The sequence below is a fragment of the Eubalaena glacialis genome, chromosome 13, assembly GCF_028564815.1.
Source record: "Eubalaena glacialis isolate mEubGla1 chromosome 13, mEubGla1.1.hap2.+ XY, whole genome shotgun sequence".
NCBI classification, from domain to species: Eukaryota; Metazoa; Chordata; class Mammalia; order Artiodactyla; family Balaenidae; genus Eubalaena; species Eubalaena glacialis.
In genome coordinates, this window is record NC_083728.1 from 14,356,905 (window position 1) to 14,384,258 (window position 27,354).

At 43.6% G+C, this 27,354-nt stretch overlaps 1 protein-coding gene across 1 annotated transcript in view; it reads right to left on the reverse strand.

Annotated features, from left to right (window-relative positions):
- Positions 1-27,354, reverse strand: part of EYA2 (EYA transcriptional coactivator and phosphatase 2) — a 287,678-nt gene that overhangs the window by 87,221 nt on the left and 173,103 nt on the right. The window contains exons 6-7 of the mRNA XM_061210001.1: positions 5,773-5,840; positions 4,096-4,273 (exon numbers count right to left, since the gene is read on the reverse strand). Coding sequence (XP_061065984.1) covers positions 4,096-4,273; positions 5,773-5,840 — 246 coding nt within the window. The remainder of the gene's footprint in view (positions 1-4,095; positions 4,274-5,772; positions 5,841-27,354) is intronic.

Sequence of the window (27,354 nt, forward strand, 5' to 3'; positions counted from 1 at the left end):
TTATGTCATAGAGTGTTCTGCCTATGTTTTCCTCTAAGAGTTTGATAGTGTCTGGCCTTACACTTAGGTCTTTAATCCATTTTGAGTTTATTTTTGTGTATGGTGTCAGGGAGTGTTCTAATTTCATACTTTTACATGTACCTGTCCAATTTTCCCAGCACCACTTATTGAAGAGGCTGTCTTTTCTCCACTGTATATGCTTGCCTCCTTTATCAAAGATAAGGTGACCATATGTGCGTGGGTTTATCTCTGGGCTTTCTATCCTGTTCCATTGATCTATATTTCTGTTTTTGTGCCAGTACCAAACTGTCTTGATTACTGTAGCTTTGTAATATAGTCTGAAGTCAGGGAGCCTGATTCCTCCAGCTCCATTTTTCGTTCTCAAGATTGCTTTGGCTATTCGGGGTCTTTTGTGATTCCATACAAATTGTGAAATTTTTTGTTCTAGTTCTGTGAAAAATGCCAGTGGTAGTTTGATAGGGATTGCATTGAATCTGTAGATTGCTTTGGGTAGTAGAGTCATTTTCACAATGTTGATTCTTCCAATCCAAGAACATGGTATATCTCTCCATCTATTTGTATCATCTTTAATTTCTTTCATCAGTGTCCTATAATTTTCTGCATACAGGTCTTTTGTCTCCTTAGGTAGGTTTATTCCTAGATATTTTATTCTTTTTGTTGCAGTGGTAAATGGGAGTGTTTTCTTAATTTCACTTTCAGATTTTTCATCATTAGTATATAGGAATGCAAGAGATTTCTGTGCATTAATTTTGTATCCTGCTACTTTACCAAATTCATTGATTAGCTCTAGTAGTTTTCTGGTAGCATCTTTAGGATTCTCTATGTATAGTATTATGTCATCTGCAAAGAGTGACAGCTTTACTTCTTCTTTTCCGATTTGGATTCCTTTTATTTCTTTTTCTTCTCTGATTGCTGTGGCTAACACTTCCAAAAGTATGTTGAATAATAGTGGTGAGAGTGGGCAACCTTGTCTTGTTCCTGATCTTAGTGGAAATGGTTTCAGTTTTTCACCATTGAGGACGATGTTGGCTGTGGGTTTGTCATATATGGCCTTTATTATGTTGAGGAAAGTTCCCTCTATGCCTACTTTCTGCAGGGCTTTTATCATAAATGGGTGTTGAATTTTGTCGAAAGCTTTCTCTGCATCTATTGAGATGATCATACGGTTTTCCTCCTTCAATTTGTTAATATGATGTATCACATTGATTGATTTGCGTATATTGAAGAATCCTTGCATTCCTGGGATAAACCCCACTTGATCATGGTGTATGGTCCTTTTAATGTGCTGTTGGATTCTGTTTGCTAGTATTTTGCTGAGGATTTTTGCATCTATGTTCATCAGTGATATTGGCCTGTAGTTTTCTTTCTTTGTGACATCTTTGTCTGGTTTTGGTATCAGGGTGATGGTGGCCTCGTAGAATGAGTTTGGGAGTGTTCCTCCCTCTGCAATATTTTGGAAGAGTTTGAGAAGGATAGGTGTTAGCTCTTCTCTAAATGTTTGATAGAATTCGCCTGTGAAGCCATCTGGTCCTGGGCTTTTGTTTGTTGGAAGATTTTTAATCATAGTTTCAATTTCAGTGCTTGTGACTGGTCTGTTCATATTTTCTATTTCTTCCTGGTTCAGTCTCGGCAGGTTGTGCATTTCTAAGAATCTGTCCATTTCTTCCAGGTTGTCCATTTTATTGGCATAGAGTTGCTTGTAGTAATCTCTCATGATCGTTTGTATTTCTGCAGTGTCAGTGGTTACTTCTCCTTTTTCATTTCTAATTCTATTGATTTGAGTCTTCTCCCTTTTTCTCTTGATGAGTCTGGCTAATGGTTTATCAATTTTGTTTATCTTCTCAAAGAACCAGCTTTTAGTTTCATTGATCTTTGCTATTGTTTCCTTCATTTCTTTTTCATTTATTTCTGATCTGATCTTTATGATTTCTTTCCTTCTGCTAGCTTTGGGGTTTTTTTGTTCTTCTTTCTCTAATTGCTTTAGGTGCAAGGTTAGGTTGTTTATTTGAGATGTTTCCTGTTTCTTGATGTAGGCTTGTATTGCTATAAACTTCCCTCTTAGAACTGCTTTTGCTGCATCAAAATATTCTTTTAATTTAAGTCTTTGTACCTATGTGGGAATTTATCTTTAGGATAAGTTTCTAGAAGTAGAATAACTGGGTTAAAGAGTACATGCATTTTCAATTTTGTTAGATGTTGCCAAATTGCATGAAAGAACCTTGCAAGTTTCTTCTTGAGAGATTAAAAAAAATTCCTCCTTCTATTGACTGAGGGAGAAGATCTAAGAAATTTAAAATATACTACAACTTCTTTTTAGATAATTTGTAACATACTTAAAAGCTTAAAAAGAAAAAAGTCCTCAAGCAACCACTACTGATTTGTCTTTTCTCTTGAGTAACATCAGATGTTCAGATTTTGCCCTCTCCATCAGCGAACTGCCCTGCAATCATCTGCAAATTGTTGGGGCTTAATGTAACTGTTAATGCATGTCAATGCAGATGGTGCTGTGGCAGGGCTGGGGGCCAGGGAGGAGAAGAGCATTAGGATACCAGATCCGGGCAACGCAAAGAGTGAGCATGATCTGTCGGTAATATATAAACCTCTTGAGCCTCTGGAATTTGGAACCAACCACTCAAGCAGATCCTGGATAATTTCAAAAGTGGAGTTTTTATGGGAAATTTTAAGAGAGTGCATAAGCGTGTGCGTGGGCAAACGAGTATGCTTAAATGCCGTTCCTTTATAACGGACACTGGGGAGAAGAGGCAAGAGACCTCGGTTATAGCTGACAATTATTTATGTCATTAGATTTTATGGGAGCTTGTTAGACACGCAGTAAAAACCATCTCAACCACTTATTGTTGAACCTTAGACCAGGGGATACATGAAGAACAGGGGGAAACAATAAAGAAAAATTTCAAAGACACAATGAGCCTTTATGTTCACTCCTGATGGGGAACAAAAACGACCTTCCCACATAACCCAAATTCTTCGGAAGTAAAGTCTTTGGAATCCAGCTCACCATCAAATTATAGATTGATAGTAGCATCTATTGGAAGATTTCCTGCTTATATTTCATTTCTGAAACCAGTGTGGAGAGGCCACATTATGAAAAGCAGGATGGGCAAAGATAATTCAGGATTATGACAAAGAAAAGTTTGTTACACTTCATACTCTTCCAAGGAAGCAATTTGGAAATTGGAATGTGGGTATTAGGCATTTATTCCATACTCTGCGATGAGGTCACAATGACCAAAATCAATGCTCAAACCCTAAACGTCCTTCAAAGTTGACTTAAAAATGCTTGGCCACATTGTCTCCATTTGTCACCAAACCAATGTTATCTAACTCACCCCAACTGATGGAAAATACAAGGGCTAAAAGCAACAGCTGCACCAAGAACTTCAGGAACAAAGAGGTGAGTCTTCACTATTGTTCTTTCTCTAGCCATCAACCAATAAATATTTATTGAATGAACGTTCACAAACCATCATGCTCGTTCAGCTTCTACAAAGCCCCAGAAACAGGAAGTTTCAGAAAAGAAGAAAAAAGAATAAAATGCAATGATATCTACTATCATTGGACGTTCTAATTTATGGCTGTCATGTTATTTAGTGGTGACGAGCCTAAATCACCTCATAAAAGAGAAGACATGTGCATAGCAGATTTACGGAACGAATGAATGAATCCGTAGGCTGGCGAGTTAGTTGCACAGTGATGTACATCACCAAAGGGCCTGGATGTGGAGTCATGTGTACCCTGTCTAAACGGGGCAGACATTACTCAGCTCCAGCCAAGCACTGTCACTTAATAATGTGGACCTAGGGTGACCAGATTGTCTTTCAAGAGAAGGCAGACATTAGAATTTTTAGGTAAAAATCTGTAACTTTTAAACTTGGGTGCAATTAAATACACACACACACACACACACACACACACACAAAGGAAAGCCAACAAAAGATGAAGTTAGTTCTTGGGTGACCAGTTCATTACAACTGGGACCTATGTCCAGTCCATCCTTCATATAAGAGCTCAGACCACAGCCAGGAATGACCACACGACAGTGACTGTACTTACCGCCAAGCGACTCAGAACTCTGGCTGGGGACGTTGTGAGGTTCCTCCTGCAGGACGTAGGTGGATGTGGAGAGGGGAGAGGAGCAGATGCTGCTGGCTGGGACGTAAGGAGGGCTGTAGGACGAGCTGTAATACTGGGAGTACTGGCTCTGTGGGAAGCCGGGGTAGGAAGGATAGTCCTGGAGAGGGAAACCCACGAGGAAGGCTGTCAGGCTGATGTGGGTAAAGGGCCTCCCAGGCTGGGTCTGTTGTGTCTGTCCCTGTCTCCCCACTATTACAATAAAAGCTCTATGAGGGCTTTTATAAAAATAAAAGCTCTAGGAGCTCTTTATAGAATAAAAGCTCTAGGGGCTTTCCCTAGAAGCAGACCTCCAAGATAAGGATTCAAGTGCAAGTAGTGGATTTGGGGCGTGAAGGAGAGACCAGCTGGGGAGTGGGGAAGCGAGACAGCAAAGGGGAGAAGGGAAGGCAGCCAGCACAGGGGCTTCTCCAGTGGGAACTGGAGCTGAATTCTACCAGGGAGATGCTGGGGTGGTAGAAAACACATCTCAGAAAGATCTCTCCCAAGGGGCAAGGGAGCTGGGGTATTTATATACCAAGTCCAGCCAGTCTTTGCTTGAGAGCTGCTCCCAGGGAACACTTAATTCCCTGGCACTTCCTGTCTGCTGTATACATTGGTTCCAGAAAACACCCTTGGGCCCAGGGGTGCAGAGCCTGGCAGCTAGAGGTCAACAGGTGCACCCTGAGGGACATGCACGTGGCCCTGACAGCGTCCGTCTTGGTCACGGCTGTGCTGGGCACATATGGGCACTCAATAAATACTGGAAAAATTAGTGAACAAATGAATGAGTAATAAAGACCACATACACATACCGCGGAGACTAAGTGACATTTTAGTTTCACGGTGGGGGAGGGGGCATTGTGCAAACACAGTAGCGCCTACACAGCACTAGGGATCCAGAATCTCCTATGAGGGAGTCCTGGAGATGAAATCGAAGAATGCCAATCTTCTTTATCAAGCTTTGCTTAAACCGACCAGATCGTCCAACTCGCCGACAACAGTCATTGTTTCAAATGTTCGGCCCCACCACAAAGCAGTGCTTCTCAACCCTGCAAGGAGCTCACGGAAGGTTCTTACAGGAAAGGTGCACAAATAGTGCACAGACGTCCCGCCCACCTTTAGCGGGTTAATTCTTAATTCACGCTCTAAGTGAAACCAGGAGACTCAGACTATTAGCCAGCATCCATCCATCTTCACAGTGTTGACTAAATTCAATCTAACAAGCATTTATAAAGCTCCCACTCTGTGTCGGGCACTTGACACTGGGATGCAGAGGCGAAGAAGATATAATTTCACCCTGGAGAAGCTTGGGGTCTGGTGAAAGACCACAGGTTATTGCATCCATCCATCCCAGATTCAACAGTCAATGGGTGTCTTAGACTCAGATCAAGATAGAACATATAACGCAGCCCATGTCGTCTTGGAAATCTGCCAGCAATTCCAATTTCTCTGCCTCTACACTGTATCTTTCCAATGGCTGTTGGTACGGTCTGGCCCCTGTGTTCTCCAAAGCCAGAGAATCAGAGACACGGTTTCTGGTAGGGCTCATAGGTACAAGGGGGCTCTCTGCGTGCCTGGATTTAAGGGGACTATTTAAGGGTGGGGAGCTCTGCCTACCTGGTGCACAGTTCCAAAGCCAGCTGCGTTGGTCAGTCCATTTGCTCCTTGATAGATCCCTGCTGTGCCTGCAGGAAGGAGGGAGAGGTGAGGTTTTTTACAGTCAGAAAGGGACACGGAGGAGAAAGACGCAGCAGAGAGGTGGGGTCTTTGAGGTCCTCCGACAGGTTGGGATGGAACCTGTGACTCTGGCAACCTCTCTGAACCTCAGTGCTCTCAACGAATTAATTAATAATGTGAATAATATTTTAATTAATAATAAATTAATAATATTAATGAATAAAATATAAGTAACACCTTCAAAGGATTCTGGTGAGAAATAAATGAGAGTGCACACAACACAGTTTCTGGTACTCGATAGTTATGTTTTAAAAATTATTTATTTAAAAAAATTGTAAATGTACATAACATGAAATTTACCCTTTTAACCATTTTTAAAAACTTTTAAAAATTGAAGTATAGTTAATTTACAAGTTGTGTTAGTTTTAGGTGTACAGCAAAATGATTCAGTTATACATATATGTATCTATTCTTTTTCAGATTATTTTCCATTATAGGTTATTACAAGATGTTGAATATAGTTCCCTGTGCTGTACAGTAGGACCTTGTTGTTTGTCTATTTTATATCATTTTAACCACTTTTAAGTGTACAGTTCAGTGGCATTAAGTACTTTCACAATGTTGTGCAACCGTCACCACCATCCATCTCTAGAACCTTTTTCATCTGGCAAAACTAGAGCCATGTGCCCATTAAACAGTAAGTCCCATTTTACCCCCTCCCCTCAGCGCCTAGCAACCACCATTCTACTTTCTGTCTCTATGAATCTGGCTACCCTAGGGAACTCATATAAGTGGAGTCATACAGTATTTATCCTTTTGTGACTGGCTTATTTTACTTAGTATAATGTCTTTAAGGTTCATCCATGTTACAGCATGTGTCAGCATTTCCTTCCTTTTTAAGACTGAATAATATTTCATAGTGTATATATATCCCATTTTTGTTTATCCATTCATCTGCTGATGGCCATTGGTTTGCTTTTACCTTTTTGCTGTTGTGAATAATGTTGCTATGAACACAAGTATACAAATGTCTCTTTGAGACCCTGCTTTCAATTCTTTTGGGTATATACGCAGAAGTAGAATTGCTGGGTCATTTGGCAATTCTATTTTTAACTTTTTGAGGACCCGCCATACTGTTTTTCCACAGTGGTTGCATCATTTTACATTCCCACCAACAGTGAGCAAGGGTTTCAATTTCTCCACATCCTTGCCAACACTTATTTTCTGTATTTTTTTTTAATTGTAGCCATTCTAAAGAGTGTAAGGTGGTAATAATTATGTTTTGAATTAAATGAATGAGTGTAATGACTTCTCCTCTTTGAGCTTCAGTTGTCCCACCTGTAAAATGGGGATAAAAATGATACTACTACTACTACTACTACTACTAGAAAATGCTACTTAGTGAATGAATGAGTAAATGAATGAATGAATGTGGTGTCATTTCAGGTAGGGTGGTCAGGGAAGACCTCTGAGATGACATTTGAGTTGAGCCAGGAATGAAAAGAGGAAGCCAGTGATGGAAACATCCTGGGGGCAGAGTATTCACAGACACTGAGGTCAAAGACCCTGAGGTAGGGATTAGCTTGACAGGTTAAAGAAAGAGAAAAAGGGTCAATGGAGCAGGAGCCCAGAGAAAGAAGAGGGTGGTGACAGCAATAACAGCAGTGAACTCGTGTGTGTCAGGGCTTCTCACGGGGAAAGCGAGCAGAGAAAAAAGTTAAGTAGTGTGCTCAAGGCAACAGAGATAGTGAGTGACAGCCGCTGGGGCTGGAACCCGGGCAGTCTGGCTCAAGTCTGCATTTTCAACATGACTCTAGACTGTCATTGCTGCTTCTTTTTAGAACTGTTTTTTGGGATATAATACTGTACAATTATATACTATACCATGTATATACGATATAATTCCTCCATTGTAAAAATGTCACTTTTTAAAGTAAATTTCCTTTTTAAAGTAAATCGCTATAATTGTGCAGCCGTCACCACGATGCAGTTTTAGAACATTTCCATCACCCCCAAAGTTCCCTCTGCCTGTCTGCAGTCAACCCCCACTCCCATCACCAGCCTCAGGCAGCAGTTGATCTGTTGCTTATTCTAGAGTTTGCCTTTTCTAGATATTTCTTAGAAACAGGATCATTACAACATGCATTTGTGTCTGGCCTCTTTCCCTTAGCATCATGCTTTAGAAGTTCATCCATGTTGTAATATGCATTAGTAATTTATTCCTTTTTATTGCTGGATAGTATTCCATGCTACGGATGGACCACATCCCATTTTTGGCTATTATGGATAATGCTGCTATAATTATTTGCATACAAGTCCTGTGTGGATATATGTTTCCATTTCTCTTGGGAGGATCCCTAGGAGTAAGATTGTGGAGTCATGTGGTAAGAGTATATTTCACTTTTTAAGAAATGGCCAAACTGAAAAAACCCCCAAACCCCAAAAAAACAAAACCCAAAAAAACCCCAAACAAACAAAAAAGGGAATTCCCTGGCAGTCCAGTGGTTAGGACTCCGCACTTTCACTACTGAGGGCCCAGGTTCAATCCCCAGTCAGGGAAATAAGATCTTACAAGCTGCATGGCACAGCCTAAAAAAAAAAAAGAAATGGCCAAACTGTCTTCCAATGTGTCAGTGCCATTTTACATTCCTACCAGCAATGTATGTTTTATATTCCCACCAGCAATGGAAGAGAGTTCCAGTTTTCCAGCACTTGGTATGTTCAGTCTTTGTGATTATAGCCATTCTAGTAGGTGTGCAGTGGTATCTCATTTTGGCTTTAAGTAGCGTTTCTCTAAAGACTCACCATGTTGGGCATCTTTTCATGTGTTTATCAGTCATGCATCTTCTTTGATGAAGGTCCATTCAAATCTTTTTCCCACTAAAAAAAAAGTTGGGCTTGTCCTCTTAATACTGAATTGTAAGAGTTCCTTATATGTTCTGGAAACAAGTTCTTTATCAGACATATGATTTACAAATATTATCTCCCAGTCTGTAGCTTGTCTTTTCATTTTCTTAATGGTGTTTGTTGAAAAGCAGAGCAAAAGTTTTAGTTACCAATTTTTTATCATGAATCTTGCTTTTGCTGCCTAACCCAAGGTCATAAAGATTCTTTCTTATGTTTTCTTCTAGAAATTTTATAGTTTTGGGTCTTACATTTAGGTCTATGATACAATGTAAGTGAATTTTTGTGTACAGTGTGAGGTAAGGGTCTAAATTAATCTTTTTGCATATGGCTATCCAGTTGTTCCAACACAACCGTAAAAATTTATCCTTTCCCTCAATGAATTACTTGAAACCTTTATCAAAAATTAATTGACAATATATAGAATGGATAAACAACAAGGCCCTACTGTATAGCTCAGGGAACTATATTCAACATCCTGTGATAAACCATAATGGAAAAGAATATGAAAAAGAATATGTATATATATAACTGAGTCACTTTGCTATACAGCAGAAATTAACACAACATTGTAAATCAACTATACTTCAATAAAATTAAAAAAAATTAACTGACAATAGATATGAGAGTTTATTTCTGGACTCTCTATTCTTTTCCACTGAGATATCTATCCTATACCAATTCCATCCTGTCTTTTTCTTTAATTTTTATTTTATATTGGAGCACAGTTGATTAACAATGTTGTGTTACTTTCAGGAGTACAGCAAAGTGATTCAGTTATACATATACATGTATCTATATTTTTTCAAATTCTTTTCCCACTTAAGGGGGAACAGAATAATAACTTAGGTTATTACAGAATATTGAGCAGAGTTCCCTGTGCTGTACAGTAGGTCCTTAATCCTGTCTTGATTACTGTAGCTTTATAGCAAGTTTTGAAACCAGCTAGTGTAGGTTCTCTAACTTTGTTTTTCTTTTCCAAGATTGTTTTGGCTTCTCAGTATAAACTTGGCATTTACATATTAATTTTTGAATAAGCTTGTCAATTTCTATTGGCTAGAAGAAAGTGGCACAACATTTTTCTAGAGTATAAACTCAGAATTCTATATCCTTCAGAAATGAAGGGAAATCAATATATTCTAGAATGAAGGAGATCTAAGAGAACTTGTCACTATAGATCTACCCTGAAATAATGGATACAAGAAGTTCTTGAAAGAGACAGGAAATTTTAAAAATTAAAAGAAAAAAGGAATCTTGAAACATCAGGATGGAAGAAAGAAGAAGAAAAAGAGTAAAAATACTGTATGGGTAAATAAAGTCTCTTCTCCAAGAGGTTATACCAGTAACTCAGTATACTAGGTTCATAACAGTTTGCTATTAAATTTTAGGAATTACTTTTTCCAATATGTTTTATAATTATATAAAACATTGAAATGGTTCTAAAGTCAAATTGACAAAATAAACTAACCATATCCTTATCCGGAGGTGAGGGGGATTATGTCCCGGGCACTGGGAAGGCAGTGGAGAGGTAAGCTGCCAGTAAGTGCTTTCACTGGGAGCCTGGGGGGCACAGGGAAGGGTTTCGAAATGCCAGCTGGTGAGGGGTGGAGCCAGGGAAGGCTTCCTGGAGGAAATGACATCTAAACTAATCTCTGGAGGATGAGTAGGAGTTAGCCAGGTGAAGAGAGCAAGAACCAGGAATACCGCCACACCTGGGCATCCCCTCCTGATCTTCATTACATGTATAACAGAGAAAAGCAAAATTTGACTCCATGTTGGATCTGTTTCTTTTACTTTAACCTTTGCTTTTCATTGCTTTTGTTATTATAATCTGCCTCAGGGAACCCTGCCCCTCTGCCTGAATACTAAACTAAAGGGTCTTTGTTCAACTCATAGGGACACAATCTGACCCTGCCTACCTGTGAATGGCTGCAGAAAAGAAGAAATTAACACATCCCCTCGCCAATGCTGGCCAAGCCAGGAGATATTTTGCAAGACTAATGGCCTTTTTACTTTACTTTCTCACCTCCTCCCCCCCTCTCTGTTCTATAAAAGAAACTGGCATCCAGACCCCAATAAGATGGTTTTTGGGGACACTAGTCTGCCATCTTCTCCGTCTGCCGGCTTTCTGAATAAAGTCACTATTCCTTGCCTCAACACCTTGTCTCCCGATTTATTGGCCTGTCGTGCGGTAAGCAGAGTGAGCCTGGACTCGGTAACACATGGAGGCCTATCTAAGACACAGAAACCAGAGAATTTGTCCATGCTAGTATGGCATGATGTGCTGGAATCCCATTCGTTCCTCAATGGCCTGTCCAGACACATCTGGCAGAAAGTCTAGGCCAGCCTATTCCATTCAAGGTCATTTTTGGGGTCCTGGTTACCGTGGCAACTCTACCTGCTAAATCATAGGAACACGCCTGCCTTAGGAAGTCACTTCTGGATGCAGTGTTTTCTCTCCTGATTTCTCTTTTCTTTTATGGCAACCTTCTGAATGACAATATAAGGCAGGTTTGGAAATAAACAGGCCACAGTCTTGTTGTCCCTTGGTATTCTTTCTCCAAAATGGCCTCTTGTTTGTTTTCATTTTATGACCCAGGGGCATGAGAAGAATGGACAGCTGGACAAATTGCAGTGTGCTGAGGGCAGTCCCAGAGCCCCTGCAGTGAGAGAGCCCTCCCATGCCAGAGAGGACGCTGAGGGGGGGGGGCACGTGGGCCCAGAAATCTTGTGCCATGCATGTGGTTTGCAAATGGACCCACCTGGAGCTGCAGTGTTAAATGCTGACCTCTTGCCTCCATCTGGCTGGTGGAAGGCCTGGTGAGGGCTGGGGAAGGCAAGGACGAGATGAGGAAAACATCCTCTCTTAAGGTGATGATGGTGGCAGCTCCTGCTAGGGGCCCCTCCAAAATCCATTCATTCCTTCTCTCTCATTTTAATAGAATCTCTGCTTTCAAGCTGCGCACATGGCCAATTAGAATAAGCACTACATTTCCCAGCTTCCCTTGTGGCTGGTGTGGCTATGTGATGAGTTCTAGAGAAGGGAAGAGGGATAAGTAATGTGTGTGCACCGTCCTGTTCGTGCCCTTAAAGGGCAGAGGCAGGTTCTTCCTTTCCTGGGAATGGAGCTATCTTGGACCACAGAGCTGAGCAACTAAACATAGGAGCTTGGACCCCTGCCACATTTGCAGACCAGAACCATCACATCAGTTTGGACTTTTAGGTGAGAAAGAAATGCCCTTCTTTCTTATTGAAGACATTGTAATTTTGTGTGTCATATCAGAGAACTGCTTTTTCTTTGGTTGACTGGTTTTCTTGGGTTTTAAGGAAAAGTAGACTTTCATTGCCTGGCTCAGTAAAACAATTTTTTTTTTTTTAGAAATATTTGTTTTTTTTGTTTTTTGTTTTTTAAAAAAATATTTATTTATTTATTTGGCTGTGTTGGGTCTTAGTTGCGGCATGTGGGATCTTTGTTACGGCGCACGGGCTTCTCTTTAGTTGTGGTGCATGGGCTCCAGAGCGTGCGGGCTCAGCAGCTGTGGCGTGTAGGCTCTAGAGCTCATGGGCTTAGTTGCCCCGCAGCATGTGGGATCTCAGTTCCCCAACCAGGGATCGAACCTGCGTCCCCTGCATTGGAAGGCAGATTCTTAACCACTGGACCACTAGGGAAGTCCCTCAGTAAAATGATTTTTAAGTGGATGGTCATTCATTCCTTCAACAATCATTTCCAAGTGATGTACCAAATATTACTGTGTCAGGCACTTTTCTAGTACAGTAAGCAAGGGTTGACACGTTCAGAGAGGACAGACAGAACACCGCTGAGTGAACAGATACACAAGGAGTTGAGATAATTCCAGACAGATCAAAACACAGTGATGCATGAGCACAGCCTTACTGAAATGTGGACTGAGGACTGGGGCCTGCCCACAAACTGGTAATTACCAGTTGGTGATGAGATAAATACAAAAATTGAGAGCCAGTGTGTAGAACTGTCTGCTGAATCTGATAATAAAAAATCAGGGCTTATAATTTGCATCTTTAAAGTAAGTTCTATTGTTTCTCAATCTTTTTTTCATTATTGCCACTCCTCTCCCTCCATCCTTTTTAGATTCCCCCAATCTCCCCTCCCCCTATAAAATTTTAATATTACAGATATACTACATATCTGTTTATATCTTATACTTTACTATGTTTATTTTAATATATATTTAATACTTAATATGTATTTATATTTAAATACTTATATATAGGTGTGCTTAACACAAAAACAGGAAGATGTTTTTGCCTCCCCGAGAACCATTTTTTGTCCCCTTTGGGTGATACCTTCCCCATCGAGAATGGATGTTCTAGTGATTCATTTTTATTGTATTTTACACTAAATTAAGGAAAAAACCCTGGTCCTTCACCCCAGAGAGTATGTGAAGTACTGGGTGATACAGCACCTGGAGGTGGCCCTCCATATCAAGTAAAGACATTCCCGGAATTGGATGCTGTTACATATAGTGACCTGTTTAATGCTGCTGTTCACCCTCCATGGCAGAAATTGTTATTCAGTTTACAGAAACTCAGTGTTGGAAGAGTTCCACGGCTTGCCCAACCACATCTCAGCTGAAAACTGCTGCTCCTTCACATCTACTAGGTTGACCATAAAAAACCCAAAAAAACACAAAGCAGAAAATAACAAGAGTTGGCGAGGTTGTGAAGAAATTTGAAGCCTCGTACATTATTGGTGGGAATATAAAATGGTGCAGCCACTGTGGAAAAGTCTGAAGATGCCTCACACAGTTAAACATAGAATTACTATATGATCCAGCAATTCCACTCCTGGGTATGTGCCCAAAAGAACTGAAAACAGGTGTTCAAACAAAAACTTGTTCACAAACGTTCACAGCAGCACTATTCTCAATTGCCAAAAGGTGGAAACAACCCAATGTCCATCAACTGATGAAAGAATAAACAAAATGTGGCATATCTATTCAATGGAACATTATTCAACTATAAAAAGGAATGAAGTACATGCTACAACATGGATGAATCTCAAAAACATTATGCTAAGTGGAAGAAGCCAGACACAAAAAGGCTACATATTCTATGATCCGATTAATATGAAATGTCCAGAATAGGCAAATCCATCGATACAGAAAGTAGATTAGTGGTTGCCAGCGGCTTGTGGGGAAGGGGGAATTGGGATTGAGAGCTTAATGGGTATGGGGTTTCCTTTCGGGGTGAGGAAAATGTCTTGGAATTAGATAGAGGTGGTGGTTGCCCAACATTGTGAATGCACTAAACACCACTGAACTGTATGCTTTAAAATGGTCAATGGTTTAATTCTAAGTTATGTGAATTTTATCTCAGTTAAAAACAAAACAAAACTGCTGCTTCTGCTACCTCCCAATATTGTCTCCACAGCCCATCTCCCTGGCAGCAGTAAAGGAAGGAAGGGTACAGAGGGGCCCAGAAACATGATGACACCGCCTCGGCCACAGCCCTGGACACTCCCCACCTCGAGCCCCGAGAGAAGAGGTGATATCTGAGTCTCATTCCTTCCACCCACCCCGATTTCAGGGAGAAATTCTTGTCCCTACCCTCTTTTGGACCAGCCTCGTGTTCCCTTTTCATGTTTTCTTTCCCTTTGTTGGCAGTATTATGGCTCCATCATAACCAGGCTGCCAAGACTCTCCCAAGAAGGTTCTTCTGAACGCAGGTCAGACGAGCTGGTCCCGCCCCCCAGGCAACACGCACCACTTTCTGAGATCATCAGACAGCTCTAGCACGCAGGGGCCGCTTACAATACGGGTGAGATTTGGGATCTTTCAAATGTTGTCAGTTCAAAAAGATCCGTCCTCCTTTATTACAGCTGTCAAGAGGAGAACCGGGTTCCCTTAATTACACTCTGTGTAAATTGGGACGCGAACATGTTTATGGTGTGATTCTTGCACACGATACTAAGCCTTCTTGTTTGTCCAAATTAACTGCATAAAAGAGCTGGTGCCTGCCTGTGATACGGGAGACCTGCCCGCAAACCTGGCATCAGATGTGCAATCGAGAGGGCACTGCGGAGTGGCCTGTGACATTCCAGAGCAGATTCTACATGGTGGATTAGACAATCAGAAATCATATCTATAGGGATATGTTTAATGGAGAGATAACGAAAGAAAATGCGGAGAGGTGTGAACTTTCTGGGTGTTTCTCCTCAACTTTCCCACTGAGAAATCGCTCCTGTGGTGTGTCTGACGTGGATGCTTTAATTCCACTCTTCCTTCCTCCACCGGGTAGCTCTCACCACGCAATCACAAGTGAGAGGTGGAAAGCAAATCCGGGATCAGACAGGGAAGGCAAGCGTGTCAGGGCCACGCTCTGATACACTTTGGGACTTCTCCTCCCAGATGGTCACATCAGGGTCATGGACCCTGAGGCTGGATGCACAACATGGGCAGAAGAAGAAGAAAGATGTAGCAGAAATGAGTTATCTCAGCTCTTCTGATCCAACGTGTAGGTTCCAGAGTCTGGGAGGATCTGGCATGCAGGCTAATGCTTCTTGAACTCTCTGTAAAGGACTGGTTTTTAAATGCCTAACCTTTTGGGGAAAAAGATGTGACAATTCATGGTGTGATTCGACAGCTCCAAAACTGCTCTACACCCTGTGCTAGGAGACGAGTCTACGATCACGTGCTTGAATGTTGGGGCAATAGCGAATCACTGTGAAAGTTTCTCACTCCAGTCCCGTATTTATGTTATCACAGACCAGCAAGTCTGTGGACTGACCCCACGTGGCAGGCCAACTAAGAATGAGGTTGAGGTAGGTAAGAAATAGAAGGAAAGAAGGCTTTTCTCAAGGTGTGGGGCGGAGGGGGGAGGGGGATGCAATTCTCCTGGTTAGAGAAACAGGGCAGAGCAAGAGGGAAGGGAAAAGAGTGAGTGGGGTAGGAGAATGAGGATGAGTGGGAGTCGTGGGGCAGATGGAATCTGTTCTCTGCACCGCATACAGCTGCTGAGAAAGCAGCAAGACCCCCAAATCAGAAGTGGCTGTGTGTGCTGAGTCTAAGGTAGGCAGCACTCAAAACCTTACAGGCCCAGCAGGGGAAGGAGGCCAGAGGAGCTGGTGCAGACGCAATGAGAAATGGTGACTGACACACAGTTTTGGTGTCGGGGAACAAGAAGGGGTGGTGTGGATTGTGGCAAACTGGAATGCACAGTTTCCATCTAAGGGGGCAGCAGTTTGTGGCAGACGCTATTTGGTTCCCCAGGAAGCACTCCCAATTCCTTTCTGCCTGGCAGCTTCAGGACAGCCATGTAATCTAGCTCTGGCCAAGGGGGCTGCTGGGAGAGACTTTTCTTTTGTTCCTCTGCCGGATCCTCCCCTGGATTATGTGAGGATGTAACGTCTGGAGTTACAGCAGCCATCTTGGAACAGGAGGTCACAAACATAAAAGCAAAAAGCCCACATGCTAAGGCAGAAGGAGTAAAAGGATGAAAAGAACTTGGTCCTTGAAGATAAAATTGAGCTGACAAACAACCTTGGGGTCTAGACTTGTTAAATACACAGTAAGTACCATTATGGTTTAAGCTGGTGGGAGTTGGACTTTTTGTTCCTTGCAGCCCAAAGCATTCCTAACTGATACAATACTAGTTAGTTCCAGCTGACCCTTGTCACCTAGAAATGTGAGTCGAATGTAGGCAGGGCTTCTTATTTTTCCTAACAAGTCAGAAATCTGGATTTGTATATAAAATGTCCCAATTTTTAAATGTAGGCAACAAATACAAAGTAGTTGGACAAAACAAAAACAAAACAAAATAAAACAAACAAAAACATGATTGCAGGGTGGGTGAGGCCTATGGGTTTTCAGTTTGTGATCTCTGCTCTAGGAAGACAGAACAGTAAAAGATTCCTGTGCCCACGATGTGGCAAAGACACAGGGATGAAGAGCCCCAGACCCAAAAGGGCCACACGGACCAAGACACTGGATGACCCAGCAGCAGCCTGGGCCCCAGTGATGGAAGACGGGATGGGACCCTGCTCCCACAACACACTGGCACTAGGTAAGATTCTGGAACCATGGTCAAAATTCTGGAGAGTTTGGGGAAAGCCCTGAAACACTAAGATGAAACTTTCTTACCAGCCCAGGGGAATGGTGGCTCAAAATAAAAATCCTGTTGACATGCTGAAAATAAAGTCAGTTCTATTTTTTAATCCCCTTAAGCTTGCAGACTGAGATTTATACGTACTATACAAGGGACCGAGGAATTCTTTATGTCCCTGGAACCATGCCTCCACCAACGTCAGAGAACCTGTGTGGACAGCATCCTCTTTTGCCATCCTGCAAAAGGTCAGGTGCTGATGAGTTCATTCAAGTTCATTGCACCTTTTCCTCATGAATGCACCCAAGACCTCTCTTTTAAAAAATTTGTTTCCGGTCACTCTCTGTCACTCCATAGGTGTGTTTGTGCATATACTTTTGTTTCTGTGTTCTTGCAAAATAGTGCACTAGTGTTTTGTGGGCAGGTATATAATTTCTGTAAATTCTGTGTGTTGCATTTCTCAGTTTTTTTCACCCAGCGTTAGGTTCTTATCTTTGTGACTGTGGGTACATCTCGCCTGTCGCGCTGGCAGCTGCCCAGCCCTCCCTCGTGTGCTTTCTCCCTATCTCTCCTGCTCCTTCCTCCATCCGGGAGAGGACCTGGGATACCTTCATCTCCGCCAACCACAAACAAGGCTGCTGTGAACATCCTTGGACCTCTTCCCTCGTGGCCTGTGTGTGCGTTTACTCGGGATGTATCCCCATGAGTGGGACTGCTGGGTCCCAAGGTCGAACAGACCCAGTTTCCCTAAGGGCTGAGTGAGTGCTCTCGGCGCGGCTGCCGGGTGCATGTTCCCACCGGCAGTGGTGCCGGGTCTCCTACCCCCGCATCCCCACCAGCAGTTGGCATCATCCCACTTGCTAATCTTTGCTATACTACTAGGACCAACATGTTATCTCATTTATTGTCTTTAATTCACATTTCTCTGATTACTGGTGACTCTGCACATCCCTTCTTGCGCTTGTTGCCTTCTGGATTTCCTTTTTAAGGAGATGGTGACAGTCACCAGTGAAAACCTCTCCTCCCTCTCCTGGGCCAAGCTCAGCTTTAACTTAATCTAAGCCCTTAGAAACTTCAGTTACTGACGTTAGCAGCTGGACGAATAATAATAATGGCCTCCATTTATTGAGCACTTATGACCTTCCCCAGGGCTGGTCATTTTACATGCATTATCTTTTAAAATTTCCATCACAACCCTAAGAAGAAGGTCCTATTAGGAAGTGACAGAGCAGGGTTCAAGCCCAGGTCAGCCTGACTCCAAAGCCCAGGCTCCCAGCCTGTGTGCAGCCCAGCCTTCCAAGCAGCTGTGGAAATAGCACAGGTCACTGCCATCCTGATTTCACTGTCACCCATATGTCTGACATGCCATCCCAAGCAAAGGAAATCTCACGGATAATCCCAATGAACAAGCATCCCCTCATCAACGTTACTTGCTTTGGAATCCATCTTACAATTTCTTTCCCTACAACGAAGGGACCTACTCGACTAGGTCCATGGTGACACTCAAAAACAGGTACCCGTTCAGCAATTAAATCTGACTGCTGCCAGTATTCAAATAAAGTTGAAGAAAACATACCAGGACTGCAAGTGAAAAAGGTCTGGATATGCAACTGGGGGAGGGGGGTGATATAAAAAGTCGTCAGCAGATAATGTATAACAGAGAAGAACCACAAGCAGAGAGAGGTGAGCCTGCTGCAAAACCCCACCCGTGGGCTTCCCTGGTGGTGCAGTGGTTGAGAATCTGCCTGCCAATGCAGGGGACACGGGTTCGAGCCCTGGTCTGGGAAGATCCCACATGCCGCGGAGCAACTGGGCCCGTGAGCCACAACTGCTGAGCCTGCGCGTCTGGAGCCTGTGCTCCGCAACAAGAGAGGCCGCGACAGTGAGAGGCCCGCGCACCGCGATGAAGAGTGGTCCCCGCTTGCCGCAACTAGAGAAAGCCCTCGCACAGAAACGAAGACCCAACACAGCCAATAAATAAATAAATAAATAAATAAATAAATAAAAGCAAGGAATCAACCCTGATTATTACCCAACCCCACATCTTAAAAAAAAACAAAAACAAAAAAAAAACCCCACCCGCTCAAGTACCCCAGCCATGGCCCAGGTTCCAAAAAGGGACAAACCACAGCTCTTCATAGGTCCATTTTCTGCTTCTTTTCTTTACCCAGAATCCAAAGTGGTGAAGGCAAAGACCTGGCAAGCCCTGGCCCCGCCCTTTACCTACTGTGTTCACGCATCCAGGCATTCATTCATTTATTCAATAAATATTTGCTCAGTGCCTCGTATGTGCCAAGATTTCTATCTTGAGAAAGAGCTGGGTCCCATCTTCTTGGATCTAAGAGCCTGGAAGGGGTGGACGACAACAGCAAATCCATATGTAATTGATTATTTGCCCTGGTGACTATGGACAAGTGGTTGAAATTTCTAAACCTCAGTTTCCTCATCTGTAAAACGGAACTGAGCATAGTTTATTTATTTGATTAATTATGAGGATTCTGTGAGATAAGGCTTATGAAAGGCAGAGCCCAGCAGAGAGTAAGTATTCAATAAATGGTAGCTGGGATTATTACTCTCTGCATGTTCATAATCACCGCCGGAGGTATCAACAATGTTAGTATTTCATTGATCCACCATTTAAAAAATATTCAGGGGAATAAAAACATCCAAGGAAAGTTAAAAAAAACAAAACAATTTGGATAGGGCCGAACAGCAGATCCCAAATGAAAACAAAGGATTTTGGGGGGGACCTAGATCGAGCTCCCAGCTCTGAGACCCACACGTGATCCATATGCCAGGAAGGGAGGCTTCCATGTCCATCTTGCTGACGCTGAGTCGGCTAGCCCATTTTGCCATCTTAAAAAATCCAAACACGCCCCCAGCGCCTGTCCTCCTGCATCTTTGCTCCACATGGAGTCCAGCGCACATCTGTGTTTAATCAAATCAGTTGCTAAATGTCACAGTGGCCTCATTCACAGGTAGCATAAAGCATATTTAACTGGTAATAAAACAATCCACATTCCTGAGAATGCCATTTCAGATAGGCTGTCCTGTCACTGCGTTTCTGCCACACGAGTCAAAATAATGCTGGAGCAGAGATGGGGGAGAAGGGGGCCAAGAAGGGTAATGATGCTATGAGGAGAAAGCGATCACATGCAGATCCACATGTGCCGGTGTGGGAAGATGTCCAACAGGCAGTGCTAGGTGACAAATGGCAAGATGCAGAATCGTGAGGCTATTGTGAGCACACACTAGACAAAACGTTGATATTTGTTAATTTCAGTTACGTAGACGATTGATAAAGCTGGAGGGCCTCTTAGAGGAGGTGGCAGTTGAGCAGAAGCTAAATGGATGAGAAAGAGCCAGCCACGTGAAGGGCTGGGGAAAGAGCACTCCGGGTTGGGGGCAACAGCAAAATGTAAAGGCCCTGAGGTAGGAAGAACAAAAAGAAAGCCAGTGTGAGTGAAATGGAGAGGATTGGGGGGCAGTCTGCACGATGAGGTCAGAAAGGGTCTTCAGGGGCTGAATCAGGCTAGGCTTGGCAGGGGGTAGTTACAGCAAGGCACTGGCATTTATTTCTGATTGCAACGGGAAACCCCAGAGGGGCTTTCAAGCAGGGGAGTGGCATGATCTGGTACAACACGGGAAAGGACTGACTGTGACTTCTACACTCAGTGTGGTGGAAACAGATCAGGGGGTCACAATGGATCCCAAGACCAAATGCATTATTCTTACTGCCAAGTATCTCTGGAGAGATTCTTGAGAATGGTAACCCATAAAGATCAGAGATTCTGAAACACGTTATATTGTGGGAGAGAAATTTTCAGATATCAAGTGCCTAGGGAAGGCACTAAGGTTAGACATGCCTTATATTGATTGCCCTGGCGGAAATTTAGCAGGAATGGAGTATGTGACCCAGCTTGGACCAATTAGTGCATCACATTCCCCTGAGCACAATGATTGCTTTAGGGGAGTGCATCTGAACTAAGCAGGTCCAAATGACAAGGAATCTCAAGATGTTGTATGGTAAAAAGGCTGGAGCTGCTGCAGCCACTTGGTCACCATGAGGGCACTTGGCATTTACATGACTGCCCTCCTCCAAAAAGAGATAACATACCCATTTTTCACGGACTAGATATGTAAAAAATGTCTGTTGAAAGAACAGATGGATGACTGAATCATCATCTTTGACGCTCTCCCCCTCTCATAGATCTAAATACCAATACTAATTTCTGTGAATAGGGTCTCTAGAATACCCTGCAAGTCTATCCATTTTTCTCCATCTTCACCACCACCACCTCCATGCCTCCATCATCTCTTTGCCCAGGGTATGTGTAGTTTCTTCATTGATTTTCCTGCATCCACCCTGACCCTGGTTCAATTCCTTATCCTCAAAGCTGCTCTTTTCCAGATGAGTACAGCCTCCCTGGCTTCCCCTTGTATTTATAACCCTCCACCATGTCCATAGGCCTGCTGTGACCCGCCTCTTCTCTGACCTCACTGAGCTCCACCTTTCTGCCCTGTCGTGGGTTGAATTGTGTCCCCTGGAAAGACCGATTCAAGTCCTAGCCCCAGGACCTACGAATGTGACCTTATTTGGAAACAGGGTCTTTGCAAATGTAATCAAGCTAAGATGAGGTCGTCCTGGATTAGGGTGGGCCCTGATCCAATGACTGGTGTCCTCATGAGAAGAGAGAAATTTGGACACAGACCTGCAGAGGGAAAAAGGCCCTGTGAAGACAGAGGCAGAGACCGGAGTGATGAGTCTCCAATAAGCCAAGGAAGGCCAAGGATTGCTGGCCACCACCAGAAGCTGGGAGAGGGCCAAGGAACAGATTCTCCCTCAGAGCCTCCAGAAGGAACCAACCCTGCAAACACCTTGATATTGGACTTCTGGCCTCCAGAATCGTGAGGGAATAAATTTCTGTTGTTTTAAACCACCCAGTTTGTGGCACTTTGTACTGCAACCCTAGAAAACCAGGATACCCGCGCTTTGCCTCCCTCCAGCCACCTGGCCATCGAGAACATCATTTTAGGATGTCTGCGTTTGCTCCTCCCTCTGCCTGGAATACCTTCTCGTAGCCCAAATGTTACTGTGCACAGGAATCATCTAGCGATCCTGTTAAAAAGTAGATTCTGCAGGTTCTGGATGAGACCTGGGATTTCTAACCCTCTTCCAGGTGAGGCCGATGTTACCAGACCAGGAACCACAGCTGGAAGCCCTGACCCCTCCCCATGGCTGGCTGCCTCCTCATTCAGATGCCAGCTCCGAAATGACATTCCGTGACCACGCCAGCTAGAGCAGTCCCCACCAACTCACCACTCCAGCCACATCTTACACATTATCCTGGTTTTGATTTTTTTCTTTCAGTAGCACTGACAGCCTCTGAAATCATCTTACGCTTTTAGACACACATTTATTGTTTATCTCATTCCCACTTGGATGTAAGCTCCCTGAGTGCAGGGACTTTGTCTTTTATTCACTGTATTATGCTCGGTTTCTAGAAGAGTAGGTGGTATATGACGGGCTCTCTGGAAATAATTTTTGAAAAAAAAAAGTCTGTTTTGTTTTTGGCACTATTTTTAGCTCCTAGCACCCTACGTGACACATTACAAACATTCAATAGTTATTTATTGAATGAATTTAAAAAGTGAATAAACTGACTGATAACTTTCTGATTACTGAGCATGTACTATGTGCCAGGAACTCTGCTAGGTCCCTCACCGTGATTATCCTAGTTTATCCCCCTTCTGACAAGGAGAACAGAACAACGTAGGCTCTATGTGACCTCTTTTCAATCATTTCACCAATGTTTACTGAGCACCTATTATATGCCAGTCTGCCCTAAGTACTAAGGACACAGCAACGGACAAGATGATGGAAACCACTGCCTCCGTGGAGCTGACCTCCTAGTGAGGAGGGGCTGAAAGTGAGTAAGTATGTGAAATAGTATGTTAGATGGTGACAGGAGCTAGAGACAGCCAAAGCAAGGACGCGAACTACGGAACGCTGGGGTACAGGGTGGGTGGTCAGGGACGGCTCCGCATTTTAGTAAAGACTTGTGGGAGCTGAGAGAGCCAAGCCCAGAGAGGTTGAGCTACTCACAGTTTATAACTCAAGAGACTATAAGTGGCAGAGTTGGGATTCAAACCCAGGACTGTCTGACTCTGGAGCCTGCTGTTCTCTACCTCAACGTTCTCCCACCTCCAACTTGCTGGAATTTCCATCCCCCTGGAAGGTTCATTAATAGTTTTAGTGGGTGATTGATTCCACCTAGCTAAAAGTTCCTTTCCCCCCTCTTCCTTCCAGTTGTACCTGTTACACAGGGTTCTGATTCCCCGACAGCACATGGCTGCCTGCTGGGCTGTTTTGATCATGTTTTGTGATGCCAGCCGCACGCGCTGTGGCCAGGCTGCCATGGTGAAGCCCCGCAGAACGCGTGTTTATAACCCCCTGGCAGCCAGCACTCAGCAAGCAGGGGAAAGTCTGCTGGAGGCCAGGGGCTCGCCCTGGGGCAAACAGAGGCCAACATCTGGTTTGTGACAGGGTGGCCATCCAAAAGCCACCGTACGGCCTCTGGTCTAAAGTTTCCTGGCAGTAAAGACAACCTTCTCCAAATTGATACTTTTTCAAATAGAGAGGTCAAGTGCTCCCCAAAATGACCTCCCACGGCAATCCTCGAACGCCTCATAAGCTCACAAATCCTACATCTGTCCGACTTGACGGGGCAAAGAGCCTCGTAAAACGGTACATCCTTCTCAGGTACCCTTTACAGAAGGACTGGGCTTGCTTTCTCTGAATGCTCCGCTCCTCTGCTTACAAAGCTGCCTCTCTTAAGTGTTTACCGTTAGGAATAAGGTTCCTTCCGCAGACCTGTAAATTCCAAGTGGGTCCATCTAAGGTACCCCATGAGGATGTGGGAATACCTTACGCAAAGGCCACAGCTTTCCTTAAGATGTCTCCCACTTTTAGATCAAAGCCGACTTGTCCTGGGTCCTAAGAGCCATAATTCACTCCTTGCCCTAAAACCTCACGTGGCTTTTAAAGATTTGATGGTCCGAGCAGCTGCGGACCTTGGCTTTCATCTCTGCTGGATTTATTTCCCCTTCTCTGGACAGCAATTCCAATCTTTGTAGCTTCAATTATTTCCAAAGTCCCAGAATTTGGGTGTCATTCTACCCCACTCCCGCCATCACTAGTGGGTGTTTTTAAGTCTGTCTTAAAACTCAGAGGGGCGTTCACACACACAAACCACACCCTACGTATTAGGTCAGCCCAAGGGATGGATGAGGCCTGCTGACGAGTCCCGCTGCATATTTTGTGTTTATTTTATATTTTCCCTTCTCTCTACACAAGGAAAGCATTTAAACCAAAGGGTTATAGGTCATGGACTCTGCTGATCAAAGTTAACATCATGGGTAATAAGAAAGACTGATATCCTGTAGCCCTGATAAGACGCACTGAGGGTACAACATCACGCGTGTGGTCTCCTTGTCCCAAATGCACAACGGCAATCTAACCTTGAGAAAACATTAGACAAACCCAATTGAGGGACATTTGACAAAAATGTCTGATGGGTATTCATCAAAGTGTCAAGGCCATGAAAGACTGGAGGTCTGTTGCAGATTGGGGACCAGGAGAGACCAAATAACTAATGGCGATGTGGGATCCTGGAACAGAAAATGGCCGTTTGTGGAAACACTGGTAAATTTCAAATAAGGTCGGTAGTGCACTTAAATGCACAGTGCCCCTGTTAATTTCCTGGTTTTGATCACTGAACTATGGTTCTGGAAGACTCACATTAGGGGAAGCTGGGTAAAGGGTACACGGGAACTCTCTGTCCTATTTTTGCAACTTTTCTGTAAGTCTAAACTCACTTTAAAAGAAAAACTTAAAAAAAGAAAAAGAACAGATTCTGACAGAGTTTGAATCTGTTACTTACTGGCTAGGTGACCCTGTGCAAATTAAGTAACTCCTTTGTGCCTCAATTTCTCCATCTGTAAAATGGGTATTGAAGATAATACCCACCTTACAGGTCATCATGAATATTAAATGAATTAATACATGCACTGTGTTGAGAACTGGATCTGGTACAGAAATGCTGGAACAAATGTCATCCACTGTTAGTATCATTAATCTTATCGTTCTCACTTCTGCTATTTCTCTTTTGTTGGGAGAGAATGGGGTGAAACAAGTATAGCAATTCAGTGTCCTCTGTCAGCTTATCAACCTGGACATTTCATAATATGTGCCAGGCAACTGCTGCATAATATTTTTAAAACTAACACAAGTTAGTAATTTCATATAAAAATCCAGATTTTGCACTTCTGTTTGAGCAAAAAAGTGAGGGAGGCTCTGGAAAAATGGGTCTACTTTCTGCCATGCAGTCTCACACTACAAATGAGTAGTGTCTGCCCCTTTTAGATGGAGCATGTGTTCTCCATGGAACCATACTCCCCTCCTCTCCCTATTGCCTTCCCACCACTAAGGATAAATCCTATCATCCTTGGCTTGATATATTTCCTACAGTTAAAAAAAAAGTTTCTGTGTATCTGTGGTTGGTTGAATAATGGCCCCCAAAGATGTCTATGTCCTAAGCCCCAGAACCTGTGAATAAGTTACTTTATGTGGCAAAAGGAACTTTTCCGATGTGATGCAGGATCTTGAGATGCAGAGATGATCCTGGATTAGCCAAGTGAGCCCAATATAATCACAAGGGTCTTAATGAGAGGGAGGCAGGAAGGTCTGAGTGAGGGAGGAGATAAAACAATGGAAGCAGAGGTTGAAGGGATATAATTTGAAGATGGAGTAAGGAGGCACCAGCCAAGGAATGTGAGCAGCCTCTAGAAGCTGGAAAAGGCAATGGAATGCTTTCTCCCCTGCAGCCTCCAGGAGGATTTAAAAATTCTGACCTTCAAGACAAAAAGATAACATATTTGTGTTGTTTTTTTCTTTTTAAAATTTATTTACTGATTTTTTGGCTGCGTTGGGTCTTCGCTGCTGCACGCGGGCTTTCTCTAGTTGCGGAGAGCGGGGGCTACTCTTCGTTGTGGTGGGCGGGCTTCTCATTGCGGTGGCTTCTCTTGTCGCGGAGTGTGGGCTCTAGGCATGCGGGCTTCAGTAGTTGTGGCACGCAGGCTCAGTAGCTGTGGCTCATGGGCTCTAGAGCACAGGCTCGGTAGTTGTGGCACATGGGCTTAGTTGCTCCGCGGCATGTGGGATCTTCCCGGACCAGGGATCGAACCCGTGTCCCCTGCATTGGCAGGAGGATTCTTAACCACTGAGCCACCAGGGAAGTCCCTGTGTTGCTTTAAGTCACTAAATTTGTGGTAATTTGTTGTAACACCAATGGGACACTAACATAGTACTCATGTCTCTAACAAAAATAAGAGAGAGAAAACTGCAGCAGAGGTCACCCAATTTCTCTTCGGCTCAGTCCACTTTACTCACTTGTGTGACCTGCCCTCTTCCTATGGCCATTTGTGTTTGCTGTCCCTGGACCAGAAGCCTCATATCATTCATTCATCCATGCATGCACACCTTGTAATTACTCACTGAGGATAAAATGAGGAATAAGACACAGCCCCTGCCCTTAAGAACCTTATAGTCTAAGTGGATATTCAAGCAGATTAAATATAACATTTAAGCTTCAAAAACAGAAAAATCATATTCTTTGAGAAATATACAAAATAGACAAAATTTTAGAGAAATGGACAAGTTACCCCAATGTTATCTAAGTTTTGTCTTCACAATAACCTGGAGGAAATAGATATCATACCCCACCGCGACCATCTCAAAAGTAAGGAAAGTGAAGCTCAGAGAAGTTAACAGATTTAAGGTTGCACAGCTGGTAAGTGGCAAGCTAGCTCCAGTAGGAGCCTGTGCTTGTTCCGTATTTCCATGCGGCAGCTCAAATCTGTCGGAGCTTCCTTGAGGAACACACCAAGCTGCTGAACTCTTTTTTTTTTTTTTTAATTAAATTTATTTATTTATTTTTGGCTGCGTTGGGTCTTTGTTGCGGTGCGCAGACTTTCTCTAGTTGCAGCAAGCAGAGGCTACTCTTTGTTGCGGTATGCAGGCTTCTCATTGCAGTGGCTTCTCTTGCTGCGGAGCACGGGCTCTAGGCACGCAGGCTTCAGTAGTCATGGCATGTGGGCTCAGTAGTTGTGGCTTGCGGGCTCTAGAGCACAGGCTCAGTAGTTGTGGCGCACTGCTGAGTTGCTCCGCGGCATGTGGGATCTTCCCAGACCAGGGCTCGAACCCGTGTCCCCTCTATTGGCAGGCGGATTCTTAACCACTGCGCCACCAGGGAAGCCCGCTGCTGAACTCTTGAACTGAAGCCTTACCAGTCTGCACTTAAGCAGTCACACATTTTACAGTGATAAACCTGGCCCAGGGCTGGCCCTGGGCTGGGCTGTTTGTGGCTGCAGCCACTTGGTGACACATTCAGAGCAGATGAAATGACTGGTCCAGAAAAAGCAGATCAGCACTAACTCCACACTTGGCTGGGAGGCCTTGGATCCCATCCACCCACAACA